Raw genomic sequence first — 17,795 nt, 5'->3', positions numbered from 1 at the left:
TTTTACGTTTTCTTAATGCTACGGTAACTTCACTTTTAAAACATCTAATATTTATGTATGAATAATATCTACATAAATGAATGCTATGGTTAATTGAAGTTTTTATAAATAGCTGTACACATCCTAATAAAATGTTCATCTTTCGAAAAAATATACATATTATGTGTATTATTCGAAACAGGAAAATAATATAAATATGGTAAATATATTAAATAACTTTTTATCACAAAGCGAACAATCAAGCATTTAAAAATAGAATTTCACGTGAATGACAATGGTTCAAACACATAGGCACATTGTAGATATAGTATAAGAACGGTAAGCTTGCGATAATAAAATTACATGTCGCAATATTACGATCACCTTCTATAATCATAATATTAATATCGCGATAATAGAGATGGAATTAGTTCATTATTGAAATAGTTGTTTCTATTTATTACGTATTAATATAACATTCATTTATTACCGCAATATAAAGCTATAACTTGAACAATCACTGTCATTACACTTATCACTTTTAATTACTACATCTCTTGTCTATCGCGGTAGTATCTACTCGATAACATTTTGTATGACTACGTATTTACGTATATTAAATAGCTATTATTCAACAATGAATTTGCTTCAATATATTCAGGACTAAGAAATTTATGTATGTACATATATTATCATTCGTTGAAGGCATATTACAAAATATAGAAATTTAATCTTTTGCCACACCCAGTGCATATCTGATGCTTTTTTTTTTACTTTGCTGTGCTACACTTTTGTTATTAATAAAGATACAATGTAAATACTTGACAAAACAATATAGAGTGGCATCGAAGATTTAAAAAAAATGGAAAATGATAAAAGTTCGTAGATTATTGTCAATAATTGTCACAGACGACAAAATTAATTTCATAATATTTTTGTAATTACACTTCAACAAAAAATTATTTTTTTCTCTTAGAAATGCACATTTCTTCATCATCGTGTTCAGCGCAAAAAATCTTTGAAAAATATATTATCGGAGAGAATTTGGCTGTTGAACAGTGTTAGTATTTAGTGATAATTTATCCTCAATTCGTTGGTTTTCAGAGTTAATTCATTACTACACAATATCGTTTAAATACTACCGCTTACCTGAGATTAAATTCAACTAACAATAGGATCGAGAATTTTCCGACGATTTTTACTTTTCTTCGTCGTTTGTACATATATTTGTTAGACCACTTTTTTCTAAATCTAATAACAATGACGACAAAAATATATCTCTACACATATATATTGTATATATATAGCTTTCTTGTCATCTCTTAAAGTAAATTGTACCATTTTTTTACTATGATTTTTTTCTAAAAATTCAGTTATTAATTTTCCATAAAAATATTGGTCTATTTCTTTACATCTTTCTACAAATTCTCAACATTAGGCATTTTGGCACTTAAGCGCACTAAGTGTTAATCTATCTCTATTACAATAAAAATTTAGAAGTTCTATGAGGTAAACGCCTATTTTATTATCTGATTATTCCTTCAGGACCTCTATTAATCCATTTAATTTCGAAAAAAGTATACCTTTTTCGGATGAATACATATGTGGCTCAGAGAAACAGGAGTTCTGGCACACGGTATATATTCGGGAATAAGTTAAGACCCAATTGAACTAAGATAATAGATTTATGAGAAGTATTGTCGAGACAAAAACTACTCCTTTGAACTACAAAAGCTTTTCGAAGACTGTAGCTCATTATATCTGGCTAGGTGACTGTTCAAACTGTCAAGCCTTCGCTTTTTGACGTCTCAGATCGTTTGGTATCAAAGTTGTAAGCAAAACGCCAACTGCAAGAATGCAGCACAGCGCGACATTTGCCCAAAAATCTTCCCAAATGCTAAGCAGGTAACGATAGAGTGGAGTAAAGGCAATACCGAACAGTTGGACGACCGCGTTTAGTAGACCTGTAGATGTTCCTTCGGGTTCTGGGAACGTGAGTTCTGCAGCGAGTTCGAAGCCGACCGGCAAATATCCGGTCATAAAAAAGCTATAAAAATATTTATATGATATAATATAAATAATACGCAAATAATATAAAATTTCGAAATAGTCTGAAGTAAAAATCGCTTAATTATTCGACATGCTTTTAGAAATTTTGTGAAGAAGAAATTTTTTAAAGAAGAGAAATGAAACAAATTTTAACGAGATTTTCAACGAAATTCAGTCAAAGAGCAAAACATTTAATAAAAAATCAAATTAGATATTTAATACGCAAACTATAAATAAATTAAAATATTTTTAAATTATAAATAATCATATGATGAAAATAGTCGCTGGACTTTACCCTAGAATGCCAGCTGTGATGTAGACAACGTATATCTTCACGTCTAGTGTGAAAGTAAAGATTATCATACCCACCAAAGAACAAACATATACTCCTACCGTCGTCAACCTGTAAATTAATATTGTCTACATTTTTTCGATTGTACATATTTGCTCTGTCATCGAATAAATCAAGATAAATTTGCTCTGATCTAATTTGATAAGACATCAAATAAATGAAATATTTTTCTCTTAGCTTTACGTAACGTTTATAATAATTATTATAAATCAATTCGATTTGCTGATAGAAAAAGTTAATTGAATTACTTCTGCCAACATTGGAGTAAAATTTCATGATTCGATTATTTTGTAAAATATCCCATTGCTCACCAGAATTTATGTGTTTTGTCTAATAGAATACCGCAGACAATAGAGCCAACCATTCCGGCACAAACTATTGTTAAGCCGATTCGACCAGCATCCTCTTCACTGTCCTGAAAAGGAGGTAACCACTACCTGTTATTTCTCATTAAGCAAAGATATAATCAAGAAACTTATTTGAAAATAGCATTTCGTAATTTTATTCAGAGCCTGTAATCTCCACAGAAAAATATACAAATTTGAAAAAAATACACTTTTATAAGAAGACATATATGTATATTGACAATTATGGTAATACAGAATTCATAATTGCAGAAAAATGTGAGATTCGAATCGAAAAGAGGGTAAAGTACTTATAATTATTGAATAAAATACTTACAGGATATTCTTTGGTGACGAGTCGATTTAGGAGGGTGCTTATAGCATAAAAAATACCGACGTTAATGCCGTAACTGATTAAAAGCAACAGATAGCCACGATTCGAACACAATCTTGCGAGAGAATTAAAAAAATTCTTCACGTCCTTGTTGCTTTCGGATTTTTCTCTTTGCACAACTTGAGCGGAACTAGGTGGTAAAGGCGGTGCCGACTTGAAGACTATAAATTATCAATTTTTATTAAGAATGAAAGAATGGAAGAATATATCGCCGCTTGGCGATAAAATCGAGAGATTAAATAAATCTCGACTAGCAAAATCAATTCTTGTTTGTAAGAAGTACAAAATGTATATAAATATATTTTCTTTGATACTAACAGTAATCAAACTATTATTATTATTATTATTATTATTATTATTACTAATAATAATTATATATATAAAATAATGATAAGTAAGCAAAATAATTATATAAAATATAAATATTATATAAAATACACGAAATAATTTTTTTTTATAAAATTTTGCAAAAGTTATTCCTATTCAATAATTTTTCTTTACTTTTAGTCTCCAATTTTACAATTTTTAATGAAAAATATTTGGAGATCAAAATATTTGGAAATCAAATTATCTTTATTTATACGTCACATATTATGTTTTTTAAACTTTGGGATTTTATTGCCAAATTGTATAACCGATGAGTGAAAATTATATACACATACAAATTAATATGAGAATTAGTACGACCGACGTGATAGCCGCGACGATGTAGAACATACGTTGAAGCCCTCTTTCGATTTCATAGGTGTCTTTGTTCGGCACTAACATCGGTGGAAATAAGAAACCGATAGCTATACCAAGCTGCAACAGAAATTCAAGTGACGAACGTCCTAAGAAATTGTCATTGAGCCTTAGGAAAAGGACAAAAAGAAATGTTGCCGTGTAAATTCGTAGATTTTACTCCAATAATGGGCTTTTAGAGCGCCTAAGATATTAAATCGCGGGGGCGTCATAGTTTTAAAAAATGAATAAGTTATAATGTTAAATTCAAATATCAAATTATATCCAATTTGAATTTTTTTAAATTGTTTCTACAAGTCATCATTGCTTCTATTCAATTTATCGTTGATTTATTACAATGCTACGCAACTAAAACAAAGCAGTTAAATTTAACTAAAAAAAATATAAATTTGACTTAAATTTCAGTTCATTATTTATCATCGAGGTATTGTTAACTGTATTTTTTATTGTATTAATATCGTTGATATTTGTAAAGTTAATAAATGTATTAAAAGAGTTGTATTTATTGAGGGAAGATGGGAAGCTACATTGGAGCACATGAAGATCACAAGCCCCTGAGCGTAAATTTTATAAACGCGGCCCTGTCTTATTTACGCAGTTACAGTATACATGACAATATCTGCCTTGAAAATAGAACTTGTATGCTTGCTGAAGAAGTTAAATAAATAGCGTTCGTATGTATCTTTACAAATCGTTACCGAAGTGAAATATTTTCCTTGTCAACTGTTAAAACATGCAATTTCCGAATATGAGGCAACGCACTTCAAAAGGCCAATATTATTTATTTATAAAAGAAAACAAATGCATGTTTGTTATATTCATCATCCCAATAATTGCAAAACGCATCTAAGAAGTATATTAGAAATTAACCCTCCGAAATTGACGATGGATCTATTGGATTATCAATTATATTCTTTATGTTACATGTTCTGTAAATCTGAAATAGTTATTAAAGTAAACTTAGGCTGCGTTCAATTTGCACGCTCACGTTGTAAGCTTTATTTCATATTTCTTTTGTATGTATAAGCGATAAAAACAGAATGAAACTTAAAGCATGTGCTTTCAAACAGAACACGGCTTTAGTGTTTGTATACCTATAGAAAAGATTTCCGGACCCAATGCTATTATTCTTCGATCTATCATAAAACAAGATCAATGTAGAAACAATCATATTTGTTATTAATAGAGGAATATTTTATTCTTAAATGAAAAATTTTTTTTAATAAATAATCTTGAATATCCAGTTTTGTGTCAAATATGGTACTATACAGCGCCAATATTATAGCATCGAATAAAGATATATTCTAAACGTAAGAATATATAGATTATAGAATATATATAGATTTAAATTTATATGTATCTCATAAAGCTATAAGTGTATTACGTTTAACTCAAAATAATAGGTTAATCTTATTTAATTTGAGGAAGGGGATAGGAATTGTATTGATCTCTAATCTTAATATCGTTTTATTTTAGTACTGCATAAATTGTAATAAGATTAGTATATCAAGAATACATTTAGTATATTAAGAATATTTTGTGTTTCAGAAGAGAGAATATTCTTTTTTATATGATTCTATTTTGATTTCTTGAAATTAATTAGTGTCTTTTAATTAACATAAATAAATCAAATAAAAGAAAACATCTTATTTTCGGATTATTATCTTTAGAAGCAGCTTTGGTGATTAATATCCATATATACATAAGTATAATTAATAAACTGTAATAACTAATTTACATAAGTAAATTTGTAAATATATTTTTTAATACTATATATTGCGCGTTGATTCTGTTCGTTGGACTTGAAACGCAATTATAACATGAAGCTGGAAATAACATTACAAATTACATTAATCGTCAATTGTAATAATGATGAATTTATACAAGGATTGTCATTTGTGATATTATTTCCAGGTTCAATTTGTGATTATGTTTCAAGTTTAACAAACCGAATTGGCACGTAATTTGTAGAACTAAAATATGTATTTGTCAATTTGCGTATAAATATTATTAAGCACTAAGCACAAGATCTGTTTCGACCAAAAATAAAATTCTTTCTCTTATTGATTTATTCTTATCGATCTAATTTTCACTTATAATAAATTAAATAAGTTTCACAGATCCAGCGTCAGTAATTGTATTACAGACTTTGAAGATTAGCTCTGGAAGGTTAAAGATAAAAGAGATAGAAGAGATGAGGTCATCTTTTCTCTTGTCTGAAATTAATCTTTTAGATTCTGGAATTTTAGATTCGCAGCTAGGATTTTTCTCAATTACAGACCTGCGATATGACACGTAGTCGCGGTTGTAAAATGCATTAAATTGATCCGTTTCATCATATTACGAAATTAATGCAATTAAAGCGCGATAGATTCTTCGATAAAGTGCGACCGCGATGACTGATAAAATGATAGCGGCAGTCTATAGCACCTTGGAGTAATTGAATCCCTCGCGACGTAGAGTGAGCTTCTCCCCCCTGACACCCCTTCCTGCCATCAGCTGCTCCTCTCCATGCACGACATGGTCGTTCGTCTGTCGAGGTAGCGAAATTAAACGTGGGTGCCCACTTTGACTCGGTTTCCCACCTAATCACGTCGCAATTTAAATCTCTCGAGGCACCCTACTCGTCGATCAGTGAGTACTCCAGACTGTCACTTCCGTTGTTCCGTATGCGAGATCTATTCTCATTGTCCGCACGCATATGACACGTGTTGGCGATGACAATGTCGAGTGCTTCCTCTTACGTTTTTTAAATAACAAGTGCCATCACACATCGACATTGGATCATATCATGAAAAATTGAGCCTTATATAATAATAGCGGGTATTCAACTCAAGAGACAAGTTTGCATAAATCTTCTTTCTGAGGATCAAAAAATTTCGACATATTTCCATTGGAATTATATAGAATTAAGAGGATGGAGTCACCTGTTTTACTGATAAAAATATCATTTTGTTACAAATATACTTTGTATTGATTTCACAAAATTAAAATTTCTTTTCCTTGAAATACACATGCTGTACATTTGGTTCTGGTCTATTTTATGCGAAAACAGGAAAAATAAAAAAAAATTACAATTAAATGGCTTTAATGTAATATAATAGTGCCTAATAATTTTCAAATTTTTTATCAGATACATAATGATCTAGCTAGCTAGATTATCGTGAGACCATGTGTTTTACCGAGTCTCGTGAACTCACTTTAAAAGTGAGATTGATGAATCTGTATTGTCATGCAATAATTTTTTACCAAAGTAAGTAATGACGTCATTAATCTGAGTATGAAATACTCAGCTCACTTCAGGACTCGGTTTCACTTGTATGTAAATGAAAAGCAACTATTGTTTGAGACTCTCTCGAGTCTCTCGTGACACATGATCGGGACGAATGACAAATAGATATAGCTCAGCATTAGCGTAGTTAGGTTACCACCCTAGAGATCTTAAGTTCGAATTCCGTCGACATCCTGCAGTATATGCGTTTTTAGGAATATTATAATATCCAATGTGTTATTGTAATTATAATAAGAAAGAATATATATGTAAATAAGTTAATTGTATGTATATAAAAATGCAGTATTTTGAAAATAAAAAAATTAAAAAAAATTATTTTTTGTTACAGTATTTCCGGATTGAGAAATGTACAAACTTTGCAACAACTTTATGTTTATATTGTAATCATCCAATGCATAAATGAGCCAATTGTGATTTGAAATATTGCAACCGTATTTAGTAAATTAAAAAACAAAATATCATGACATAAATATGAGAAATAAAGAATCAGATTTTTGTTTCTTTCTTACACTCACATCATATTTGCGTCATCGTATTTCGTTTTCTGATTTACTAAGTACCACTGTATTATTTTGAATTACCTTCGATTCATCCATCTCACACATTTGACAATCCAATACTGAATACAACATTGCTGTTAAGTTTACATGTCACTATATATATACATATAGGCGTGTAATTGATGAGTATAATACGTCGATGTCTCATAAATTAAACTAGGTGTGGGAAAAAGTTCGTGGCGTTTTTCCCGTTAGATGGCATTAAAAAAAACGCCACGAATTTTTCCCACACCTAATATGTTTGTATTATAAACAATACGTGTGTAAGTCGCATTTATTTAATCAGTAAAACAGAGATCTCGTCGGAGTTTAGTCGTCACGCCAGCATTATAAATTTAATTATAATAACATCAATAAAAATTTAAATGGAAAAATAAGTTTTTCAATAAATTCTTAAACATTTACACTGTGACCTTTTCATCAAAATTATATAAAATGAAATCATCAGATTGAATTATATATTCAATGGAAATGGAAATTGTTGCAAATATGTAATAAATTTGAATATTATAACAAGAGATAGAATTATTATATTATAATCTTATTTTATATAATAATGAATTATTAGTATTTCATATTCGCGTAATCCAGAAAAGAGATATAAAATAATTAATCGTGGGTGTCAAAAATCAAATTTGACTTGTTATCGAATTACGATATTACGTTATCTTACGTTTCGAATAATTAAAGCGATTTTATTACGTGGATTAAATAATTCACCTGCATCATAAAGTTTACCACGTTGCGGATGGTTGATATATTATTGCTTGTTTCTTTCACATATTATCCTTATGAAAATATTTGCACGAAGATAACAGATAGTAAATTCAAAACATACAGTGAGAGAAAAAGTGATTGCAATTTATAGTCTTTTTTCAGTGCCAATATATTTTTTGATAGAACTATGATTATTCAATTAAAATAAATAATCCTATTTTTAGACGAAAAATGGATCTTGATACTTATTAATATTTCTATATACAAATTTTTGTAAATACAATTTTCAATTTTCATAAACTACACACAGATTAGAAAATTCGAAAATAGGATCATTTTTCTTCAATTCATTTTCATCGATCTAATTTCTATTATAACATATTATTATTAGTTATTACTAACTAAGTTTTATAACAGAAACTCTATAACAAATTCTGAACGATTTTGTGAAAACTCTACGAGAGAAAAATATATACTTCTTTCTTACATATATATATATATATTATCTCATTTTAACTTATACTGTCTCAATTTATAACTTTAATTAAGATTACGAAATAGTTTTACGAGATAGTATAAGTTAGAGTGAGATAGTATATATAAAGAGAAAGTACATATAAGTTTTCTCATAGAATTTTGATAAAATCGCTCATGCCTGAACTTTATTATTAGGGTCTTTATATCATAACAATAATAATTATAAAATTGGAGTTCCTAACTATAATTACTTTACCATGCAATTATGTAATCACAATCAAATATTTTTCCCTCAATATATACCGGTGAAAAATTAAATTCTTATATTATTCAAAAAAATAGAAAATACAATTAATAATAATCAACATATAATTAATGTTTCACGTTGCTTACATTTCGATTTAATTTATTCGAGAAATATCTACTAGATCTAACAAAAGAACTTAATTTGAGAATGAAACATCAGATTGAAATTCTCAAGCTTTCTCTTCGAATATGAATATAAATTCTATCCTAGATATATTGTAATAAAATTAATGATATACAAAGATATTTGATTACCTGGTTGCCGAAGACACCAATGCCACAAGCTCGACTGACTTCATTGTCTCCAAACCATACCGCGGCCAACCGAGCAGGAATGGACAAAATACAAGTTTGGCTAATTGCTACTACAGTTTGGCCGCAAAATGTAATCCAAAAGCGATCGGGGGCTACGCTAAATACTTTTAACCAGGAACCTATGGCAGTCCCAAGCGCTCCGATAATCACCGTCCATCTGAGACCCTAAAATTCCGTACGTTCTTCCATATATTCAATTTAATGAGCAGTATTACACATTCAAATAACACAAAGGTTAAAATCGAATCATAAGACGTCTTTTAAAAAGTTTTCACAAAGATATTCTTAACCTGAGAACATTTTTACTCTAGCAAAAAATATAAATTCTTATAAAAAAAAATCTATAAAAAATCTTTTTTATGAATATTGTTTAATATTCATAATTTTTATTCATAATTTTTCTTTTTTAATAACAATTTCATTGAAAACACGCAATAAAAAAGCGTTATTAGTTAAATTTTTATTTTTTAGAAAATTGTGTATCATTATAATAAATTATTTAACATGCAGTTTACTTCGGTAAATATTTTTTTATTTTTATTTTACTTTTTTATTTTACTTTTATTTTTATTTTACTTTTTTCAGAATTGTGATTAAAAAAATTGTGATTAAATCCATAATGTTCTCAAATACTAATAATTTACAAAACAATAAATAATATACAATACATTGTTAATAATAGTGATTTTAATTAAAGTATAAAATATTCCACGAGATTGTTTCCGTAAAAAATTAGATGATTACTCCGGTTCAAATAAATATCTTATGTTCCGATTTTGGGGACTTTATGTCTAGGCAAATATTAAACAATAAACAGAAATTGATGGTAAAAACTATCTTATCTATTATTACTATTATTAATAGGATACATTTATATCAGTGGCATAAGATGCATAACATTCTTAATATAAACCATGCAATCTTTAATTGTGATTTATCACTCAAACGAAAATTAAGAGATCCAATTTTTTCGAAGCTGACTGCCGCTTTCTGATACTCTCAAAAATTGAATATGAGAAAAAATCATAATTAAGAATACATTCCAAAACGTCCTCTCCAAGGAAGATTATATACTATAGTATGTTACATATATTATATATTTCGAGTAAAGTTTTTCTCGGACTTTAAGAGAATATATGGGTTTTTCGGATTTTCTTCATTTTATCCTATCGTTAACGTAATTATTACTTACGAAATTATCAAGCAGATAACTGGCAGGAAATATCAATGGTATATACGTTATCATATATATCATGCTCGTCATGTCCACTACATAATCCAAGACGTTATAATATTTCACTACAATGTTCGTAATAATACTATATTCAATCCATTGCATAGCGTTGCTAGCACTGTACACCACAAAGAGTGTGAGGATCAGCCATCGCTTCTTATACACCTTGATCTCCTGCAATCAAAAATATTGATTTTCGATTTTTCAGCTTCTCGTTCACCAAATGTCTAAGTATCGTATAATTTAAATGTTTTTGACCTCTCATTCTATATTATATATGTACATTGAAAGACACTAAATTACATACATATTGAATTAATATACGCTAAATTACGTACAGCATATTGGATTAATATATGCTATTAGTATGCTAAAAGTGACATCAAAGAGTTCTTTAATATAGTTTCACATAAAGTAGAAATCACATATTGACTTTAATTCTCTACTACTATAATTTTTATGACATTATCTCTCTGGGATAAAAGTCCATTAACTTTTTAAAATATCAATTCTCAAGGTAATATATTAGGGAGATATAGCCATGCATCGATACTTTAATAATCTAGAATTTAAGGATGTATCAGGTGTGTATGGACTCTCTATAAAAAGTGATTGGAATTGGAAATTTATTTTTAATTCCAGTCACTTTTTTCTGTAAAAAATTAATATTTTATGTATATGTATATAAAATATTCATTTTTATACTTTATATATATATTTTTATTATATATATATATATATATATATATATATATTTTATATATATATGTATATTGAAATTCATATAGTTCAATAAGATAAATATTTATACTTAACAATACGATTTTATAATTTAAATAAAAATTTTCTCATTTTATCCTTATTATTTCAGATAATAATTTAATAATAATAATAACTTAAAGAAAGAAGATTCACGCAAAAATTAAACAAAATTTTAAAAATATGTATTTTAATGTCATTTTCAGTGCTGAATTAAAGAGTGTAGAAATAAATTATTAATAAAATTTGTTTCATTTTGAAAAAAAAATTTTAGAAAATAATCGGATTGTAAAATCCGTATTTTTATTTGTTGAATATCTCTCATATAGCATGTAGAAAAAAATTAATGAAAAGAATAAAATTTTGTCGCAGTTATAATGTTTCCTTGAAAAATAAATTTTCAATTTTTTTCTGTGTGTTAATGTTAAATATGCTTATATTTAACACAAGATATTATATTTGTAATTTTTAACGAGAAAATAGTTTCAGAATGCATATAAAAAGACACGAAATGAGACACGAATATTGAGTGATTGTAATATTTTATTTTATTATTGTATTAAGAATTTCTTTCAAAAATTTTCTGTACTAGGTCTTCTTCTTGACATAAAGCTTGTTCTTTTTGTAAATGCAGTTTGAATTATTTTTCTCTATGTCGCATTTATTGTCATTCCAGAATCATTAAAATACTTTGCTATTATTTCCTGTATTCTTATTGTATTCACAAACAGCTTTTGTGATCGCAGCTTTAACAAAATGTTTTGATGGAAAAATATCTTGAAAACTGCAGGAAAATAACAGCAAATTCTTTCAATGATTCTGGAATGACAGGACAAAAAAAAATAATACAAACTGCAGTTACGAATAAGTTTTGTAACAAAGGTTTAATTAGCGCAGAATGTTTTTGAAAAACATTCCTAATAATAAAGTAAAATATTACAATCTCTCATTACTCTTTATTCCTTCTTATACATCTTGAAGCTATTTGTTGTGAGAAATTAAAATTACTTGTATTAAATTACTTGTATTAATATAAGCATACTAAAAAAAATTTATTTTTCAATAAAAATTTTATAATTGCGATAAAATTTTCGATTAATTTTTTTTTTGTACATGCTACATGAAGGACATCCAACTAATAGATGATAGGATATAGACTTTATGAACTGATAATTTTTAAAATTTTTTTTCAAAATAATGGAAAAAAATTTTATTAATAATTTATTTTTATACCATTCAGTTCATTCAACATAATTTTTAAATATTTTTATATTATTCGGTACACTATTCAATACGTATTTTAAAAATTTTGCCTCAAACTATTTGTAGTTGATTTTTGCGTAATTTTTAAATAAAAATTTTCTCAATTTAAGAAACGGACCTCTAATAATTCAAACTTGTAATAATTCAAACAAACAAAGCAACAAGGCGTGTAGAAGTCAAGTGCGGAAATTGTTGCGCAGAAAATTGTTCGCTATCATTAAAAATTAATAAGATCTATTTATTAGTAATAAAATTATAGGGAATCATTTTCTGCACTTGACTTCTATATGCTCATTGTTGTTTTGTTTGTCTAAAAATTTTCTCATTTTAATTATTTTTAAAAAAAACGTGTCTATATTTCTTATTGAAATAACGTTTAATTCAGATTTTAAATCATCGCCAAACAACTTTCATAAATACAATATAGAAAAATTTATAATTTTTTTTATAACTTTTTCATTTGATTAAAAAGATACATGTACATTTTTAAATGATAAAATCGCTAAAAATACCGCGTCAATTCAAAGCAAAGATTATTTCCTCGATATCTGTTACTCTGTTTTTTTTCGCAATCATTTGTGATTCTTGTTCATTCGACGATAAAATTATTCACCTGCGTCGGTTGCACGTTGCAATCACCGGAAGACCCACTCATTTTAAGTAATAACGGTATCCTTTTACAATTTTCGTCAAATTTTCGTGCCGAGCTTCGATCATTAATATCGAGTAGTAGTAATAAGAGTGATTAAATTTAACAGAAGTATCATCGAGAGATAAATCAAGGCAGTCCTTCCTTTATTGAAGCCGCTTTAGTTCCTAAAATTCAAACAAACGTCGTTTCACTTCTTTCATCTTCTACCTCTCGATGAAAAAAAAATTAAAGTGTTAAAATTAAAAGCATTTAAAATGTCAAGCGCGAAATAATGTCGATATTTAGATGGAAGAGTGTTGTAAATTGTATTATGTCTATTACTTTATGAAAGCGTCGTTACGAAATTACATGAATTTATCTATTTGCGTATTCCATTGTGAATTCGCGAGAACTTTGCCGTATAAGTTACGGCGGATTGCAGTATTGATAATTAGGACTTAATAATTTGAAATAAGCTATTTCGATGTCATAATCATTTCACAGGAACGCAGCTGCGAGATGTGTGGGCATTTGTATGGGTGAGTCTTTGTATGTTAATTAGACGCGCATTTATAACATCGAAATTCGAATGAGGTAATCGAGACAGTGAAACAATAATTATACCAAATATATCAACTATACCAAATATATCAACATTAAAAATCGAATTGAATCATTAAACATTTGTCTGAGCACCTTTGATTTCACACAAATTAATATTATTTTAAATTTTGATTTTATATCTTACGCTGATATTCTAAATAAGAATTACAGTATAAAATTAACAATTTTGCGAATATGTCGAGCAATCGGAACAAATTATATTCGAGTTATAATAAAAACTATGAATTGAGGAAAAATATCAGCAATTAATTAGAGTTAAAACACTTCGAAGATAGGATTCGAATAGAGAATAACTTTTTTATTTGAAATCTAACTTTTTCGCCCTTAAAATACTTTTTCAATTAAATAATATTTATCTAAATGTTATTTATAAATATTAAAATAAGTTTTATATATATATATATATATATATCTTTATATTAAAATAGCATTATAAAAAAATTAAAGATATAGTGTAATAATTTTAAAATATCTTATAATTTTCAGATATGCAGCAGCATAATTTAATATCTTTACTAATCTGAAAATATTAATATTTATCGCATAAAACAATATTAATTATATTAGATAATAATGCAATTATTAAATATGAAATATTTTATTACACTGTTATATTATATGTGTGAGTAAATATTAATTCTTCTAATGATTAATTTCTTCTAATGATTATTATAATTAAACATTATTAAAGAATGATTAAAATCACAAAAAAGGGAACGAACAAATGGAAGAGCGAAATGAAATTAGTTAGGCGCAATCAGACTACGCATTGAAGATTGAGATTAAAAATTGAAATTTGACCAGTGAGAGAGAAAACAAAGGAATTTTAATTTCTATTGTTTTGATTGTCAAATTTCAATCTTTCAATCTTCAATTTCTGATTCTGGCCTTACACATACTAAAAAAAAGTGTTATATTAATTGGAATTATTTTGCTGAAGTATTTAAAAGTTTAGTTACAGATCTAGCTAAGCTTTTAAATTAAAACAGAAAATAATTACGTAGAAATCTCAAATATGATGACCAATGCCGCAAAAAATGTCGATCTTCTCGCAATCAGTTTGATTATCCTACATAATTATTTTGATGTTCCAATAAAGTTTCAAATCTGTATAAAGCTAAAATATGTTTATCTTAATAAAATCATTATTACTAAACGTTTATCTCATTACTTTGAACATAAATCAAAATTCAAACATAAATCAAAGTCAAGTGATTCGATTACTTTACCAGAACAAATGATGGTCCCGCCAACTCACGATCGTATCTTTATCGCATCACACATCGTGAATTTTCTATGACGCGTCCGACTTTACGATGATTTTCTGTAAAAGACGGTCAGATTACATCAATGCGTCACACCTCGTTGTTGCCGGTAACGCGTTGATCCCGATAGCGTGAATGATAAAATGCGGAACGCTTTCGTGATACGCCGAACGTGGACTAAGTGTATCGCGGGAGTTGCGAGAGCATCTAACCGATTCTGGCCTTCCACAAACGTCCCTTGTCCATCGTCCCCCGCCGCCCACATCGCATAGTCACGCACGTGAAAATATTTGCGCGCACAGACGAGCTACACGTTGTCTGTTGCACGCGGACATAACGCGCGCGCCCATCAATGACGGTATCAGTTGACGAATGCGCCGTCGCAATACTAGTCGTTCACGGGTATCCGACGGAATCACAGACGACGACCGTTGCCATTGCCATCAGAGATGTGGAGAAACGCTCGGCAAATATCTCTTGAGACTGCGCGAAGTGTGGCATCAAGCCAGGATTTTGCAATTTGTCATGTGTTGATTTAGTAGCAATGCAATTTTGAGAAGTAACGCGTTAACTAAAAGTTAGAATTAAGATCGATGAAACCTTCGTCTTTTTCTTGTGTCTGATTTGTGAACGCTAAATCGTAAGTTTTCCTATATGAAAAGAACGCTTTTGCTGACTCTAAAAGTTTAACTAGATTTGAAAATAATTTTATTTGGACGATAAAAATAATTATATAGGACGTTTAAAGGTTGCTAGAATGTCGAAACTTTTTGCAGAATTACTCATAATGAGAATATCTACGTAATTATTTTAATGATGCAACAAAGTTATTTATAGATCTGTTTCTACAAGGAAAGAATTGTTTTTCTAAAGAATCTAAAAATTTTGTTAGATATAGATTCGAAAATTTCTTTGGACTATCAAAATAATTATGTAGGACATTCAAAAATTTCTAGATATCTACAATTTTTGCAGAATTACTCATAATGTTTGAAATATTACGTACGTATTATTTCAATTATTTCAGTTATTATTTCAGCTATTTTCAGATATGTATCTACATAAAAAAAAATGCATGATTTTTGCTAAAGTATCTAAAAATTTATATAGATTTATATATCTAAAAATAATTTTATTGGATCATTAAAATATTTATGTAGGATACTCAAATTGATTGCTAGAATATCAAAACTTTTTGCATGATATATTGTCATAATGCTTAAGATATCTACATAATTATTTTAATGGTCCAATAAAATTATTTTCAGTTCTGTATCTATGGAAAAAATGATTTTACAAAAGTATTAAAAAATTTAGCTAGATGCAAATTTGCAAAATAATTTTGTTGGATCATTAAAATAATGACATTCAAACTAGTTGCTATTTTGCTAACATGTCAAAACTTTTTGTAGAATTGCTCGAAATGCTTGAAAGACGTAATGATTTACGTAATTATTTGAATAGTTTAACAAAATTATTTTCAGATTTTTAACTATATAAATCTTTAGATAGTTCAAAATCATTGTTTCCATGCTATATTTTTAGATATATCAGTAAAATATCTTTTCCGTGTAAATCCCGATGAAACATTTGAGATATGCGAGATTAACATTTATGGAAATAATTCATATGTTTAATGGTTTTAATGCATTTGTTTTTATATAAATTTAATATACACAAAACACAAACACAATTTATACAAAGTAGAGGTTTATCTGAAAAGATAATAAGTGCTTTGTATTAATCATCGCCTGGCAATGAACTTTTTATGCAGCAGCTGCATTTGCACAATCCTGTAATGTCTAACGGATCATTGAATACAACAAAAACAAATAGCAAATTTTGTCGATACAATACAGTGAACAGACTCGAAATAAACTTTATAATATAAAATTTTCTGTCGAAAAAGGCAATCTGCCTTACAACTTACTACCGCATATTTAGGTAAGCAAAATTCCATAGACGAAAATTCTAAGGATGAGAATTTTATACGCAGATAAACAGCGAAAAGGATGTGTTCACAGAAATGCGCATATAAATTCCTAATCTCTCACCTTATCTTCTGACCTAATGACCTGATTTCTTTCCAATACGTACGGAGTACGGTTCTATGCTTATAAAGTTTACTAACAATGTTTCAAAGTCAACTAGCCTTAACAGACTGCATCAAAAAAACTTCTTGTTGACTTACTTAACAAACTAAAGTGTAATTAAATAATTACAGGAAATAGATAAAATAATGAAGCAAATAAAAGGTGAAGTTGCAATTGATAACCCGACATCATGCACATTAATTTCAATATTAATATTTAATTATTATAATTAAATTTTATGTTGAAGTTATGTTAGTTTATTAAAATTGATTTAATTAAGTGTATATTAAGCAAAATATTTAAATGAAATTTGCAAGTGGTTATTTGATATTTTATTTATATATCGTAAATATTAAACGATTGCGTAATTAATATGACGAAAGTTTTTCTTTTAAGTAAC

General features: G+C 27.9%; 1 protein-coding gene across 1 annotated transcript; it reads right to left on the bottom strand.

Moving 5' to 3' along the window:
• Positions 1 to 1,764: 1,764 nt before the first annotated feature.
• Positions 1,765 to 13,437, bottom strand: LOC105623956 (uncharacterized MFS-type transporter C09D4.1). The gene is made up of 8 exons (XM_012205326.1): positions 13,396 to 13,437; positions 10,719 to 10,934; positions 9,467 to 9,691; positions 3,781 to 3,919; positions 3,062 to 3,279; positions 2,692 to 2,795; positions 2,324 to 2,431; positions 1,765 to 2,026 (listed from the first exon to the last, which is right to left on the bottom strand). The coding sequence occupies exons 1-8, from the start codon at positions 13,435 to 13,437 to the stop codon at positions 1,765 to 1,767; spliced, it is 1,314 nt and encodes a 437-aa protein (XP_012060716.1).
• Positions 13,438 to 17,795: the final 4,358 nt, after the last annotated feature.

The sequence above is a fragment of the Atta cephalotes genome, assembly GCF_000143395.1.
Source record: "Atta cephalotes unplaced genomic scaffold scaffold00068, whole genome shotgun sequence".
Lineage (NCBI taxonomy): Eukaryota > Metazoa > Arthropoda > Insecta > Hymenoptera > Formicidae > Atta > Atta cephalotes.
Note: the sequence above shows the minus strand (reverse complement) of the source record. Positions and strands in the feature narration are given on the sequence as shown.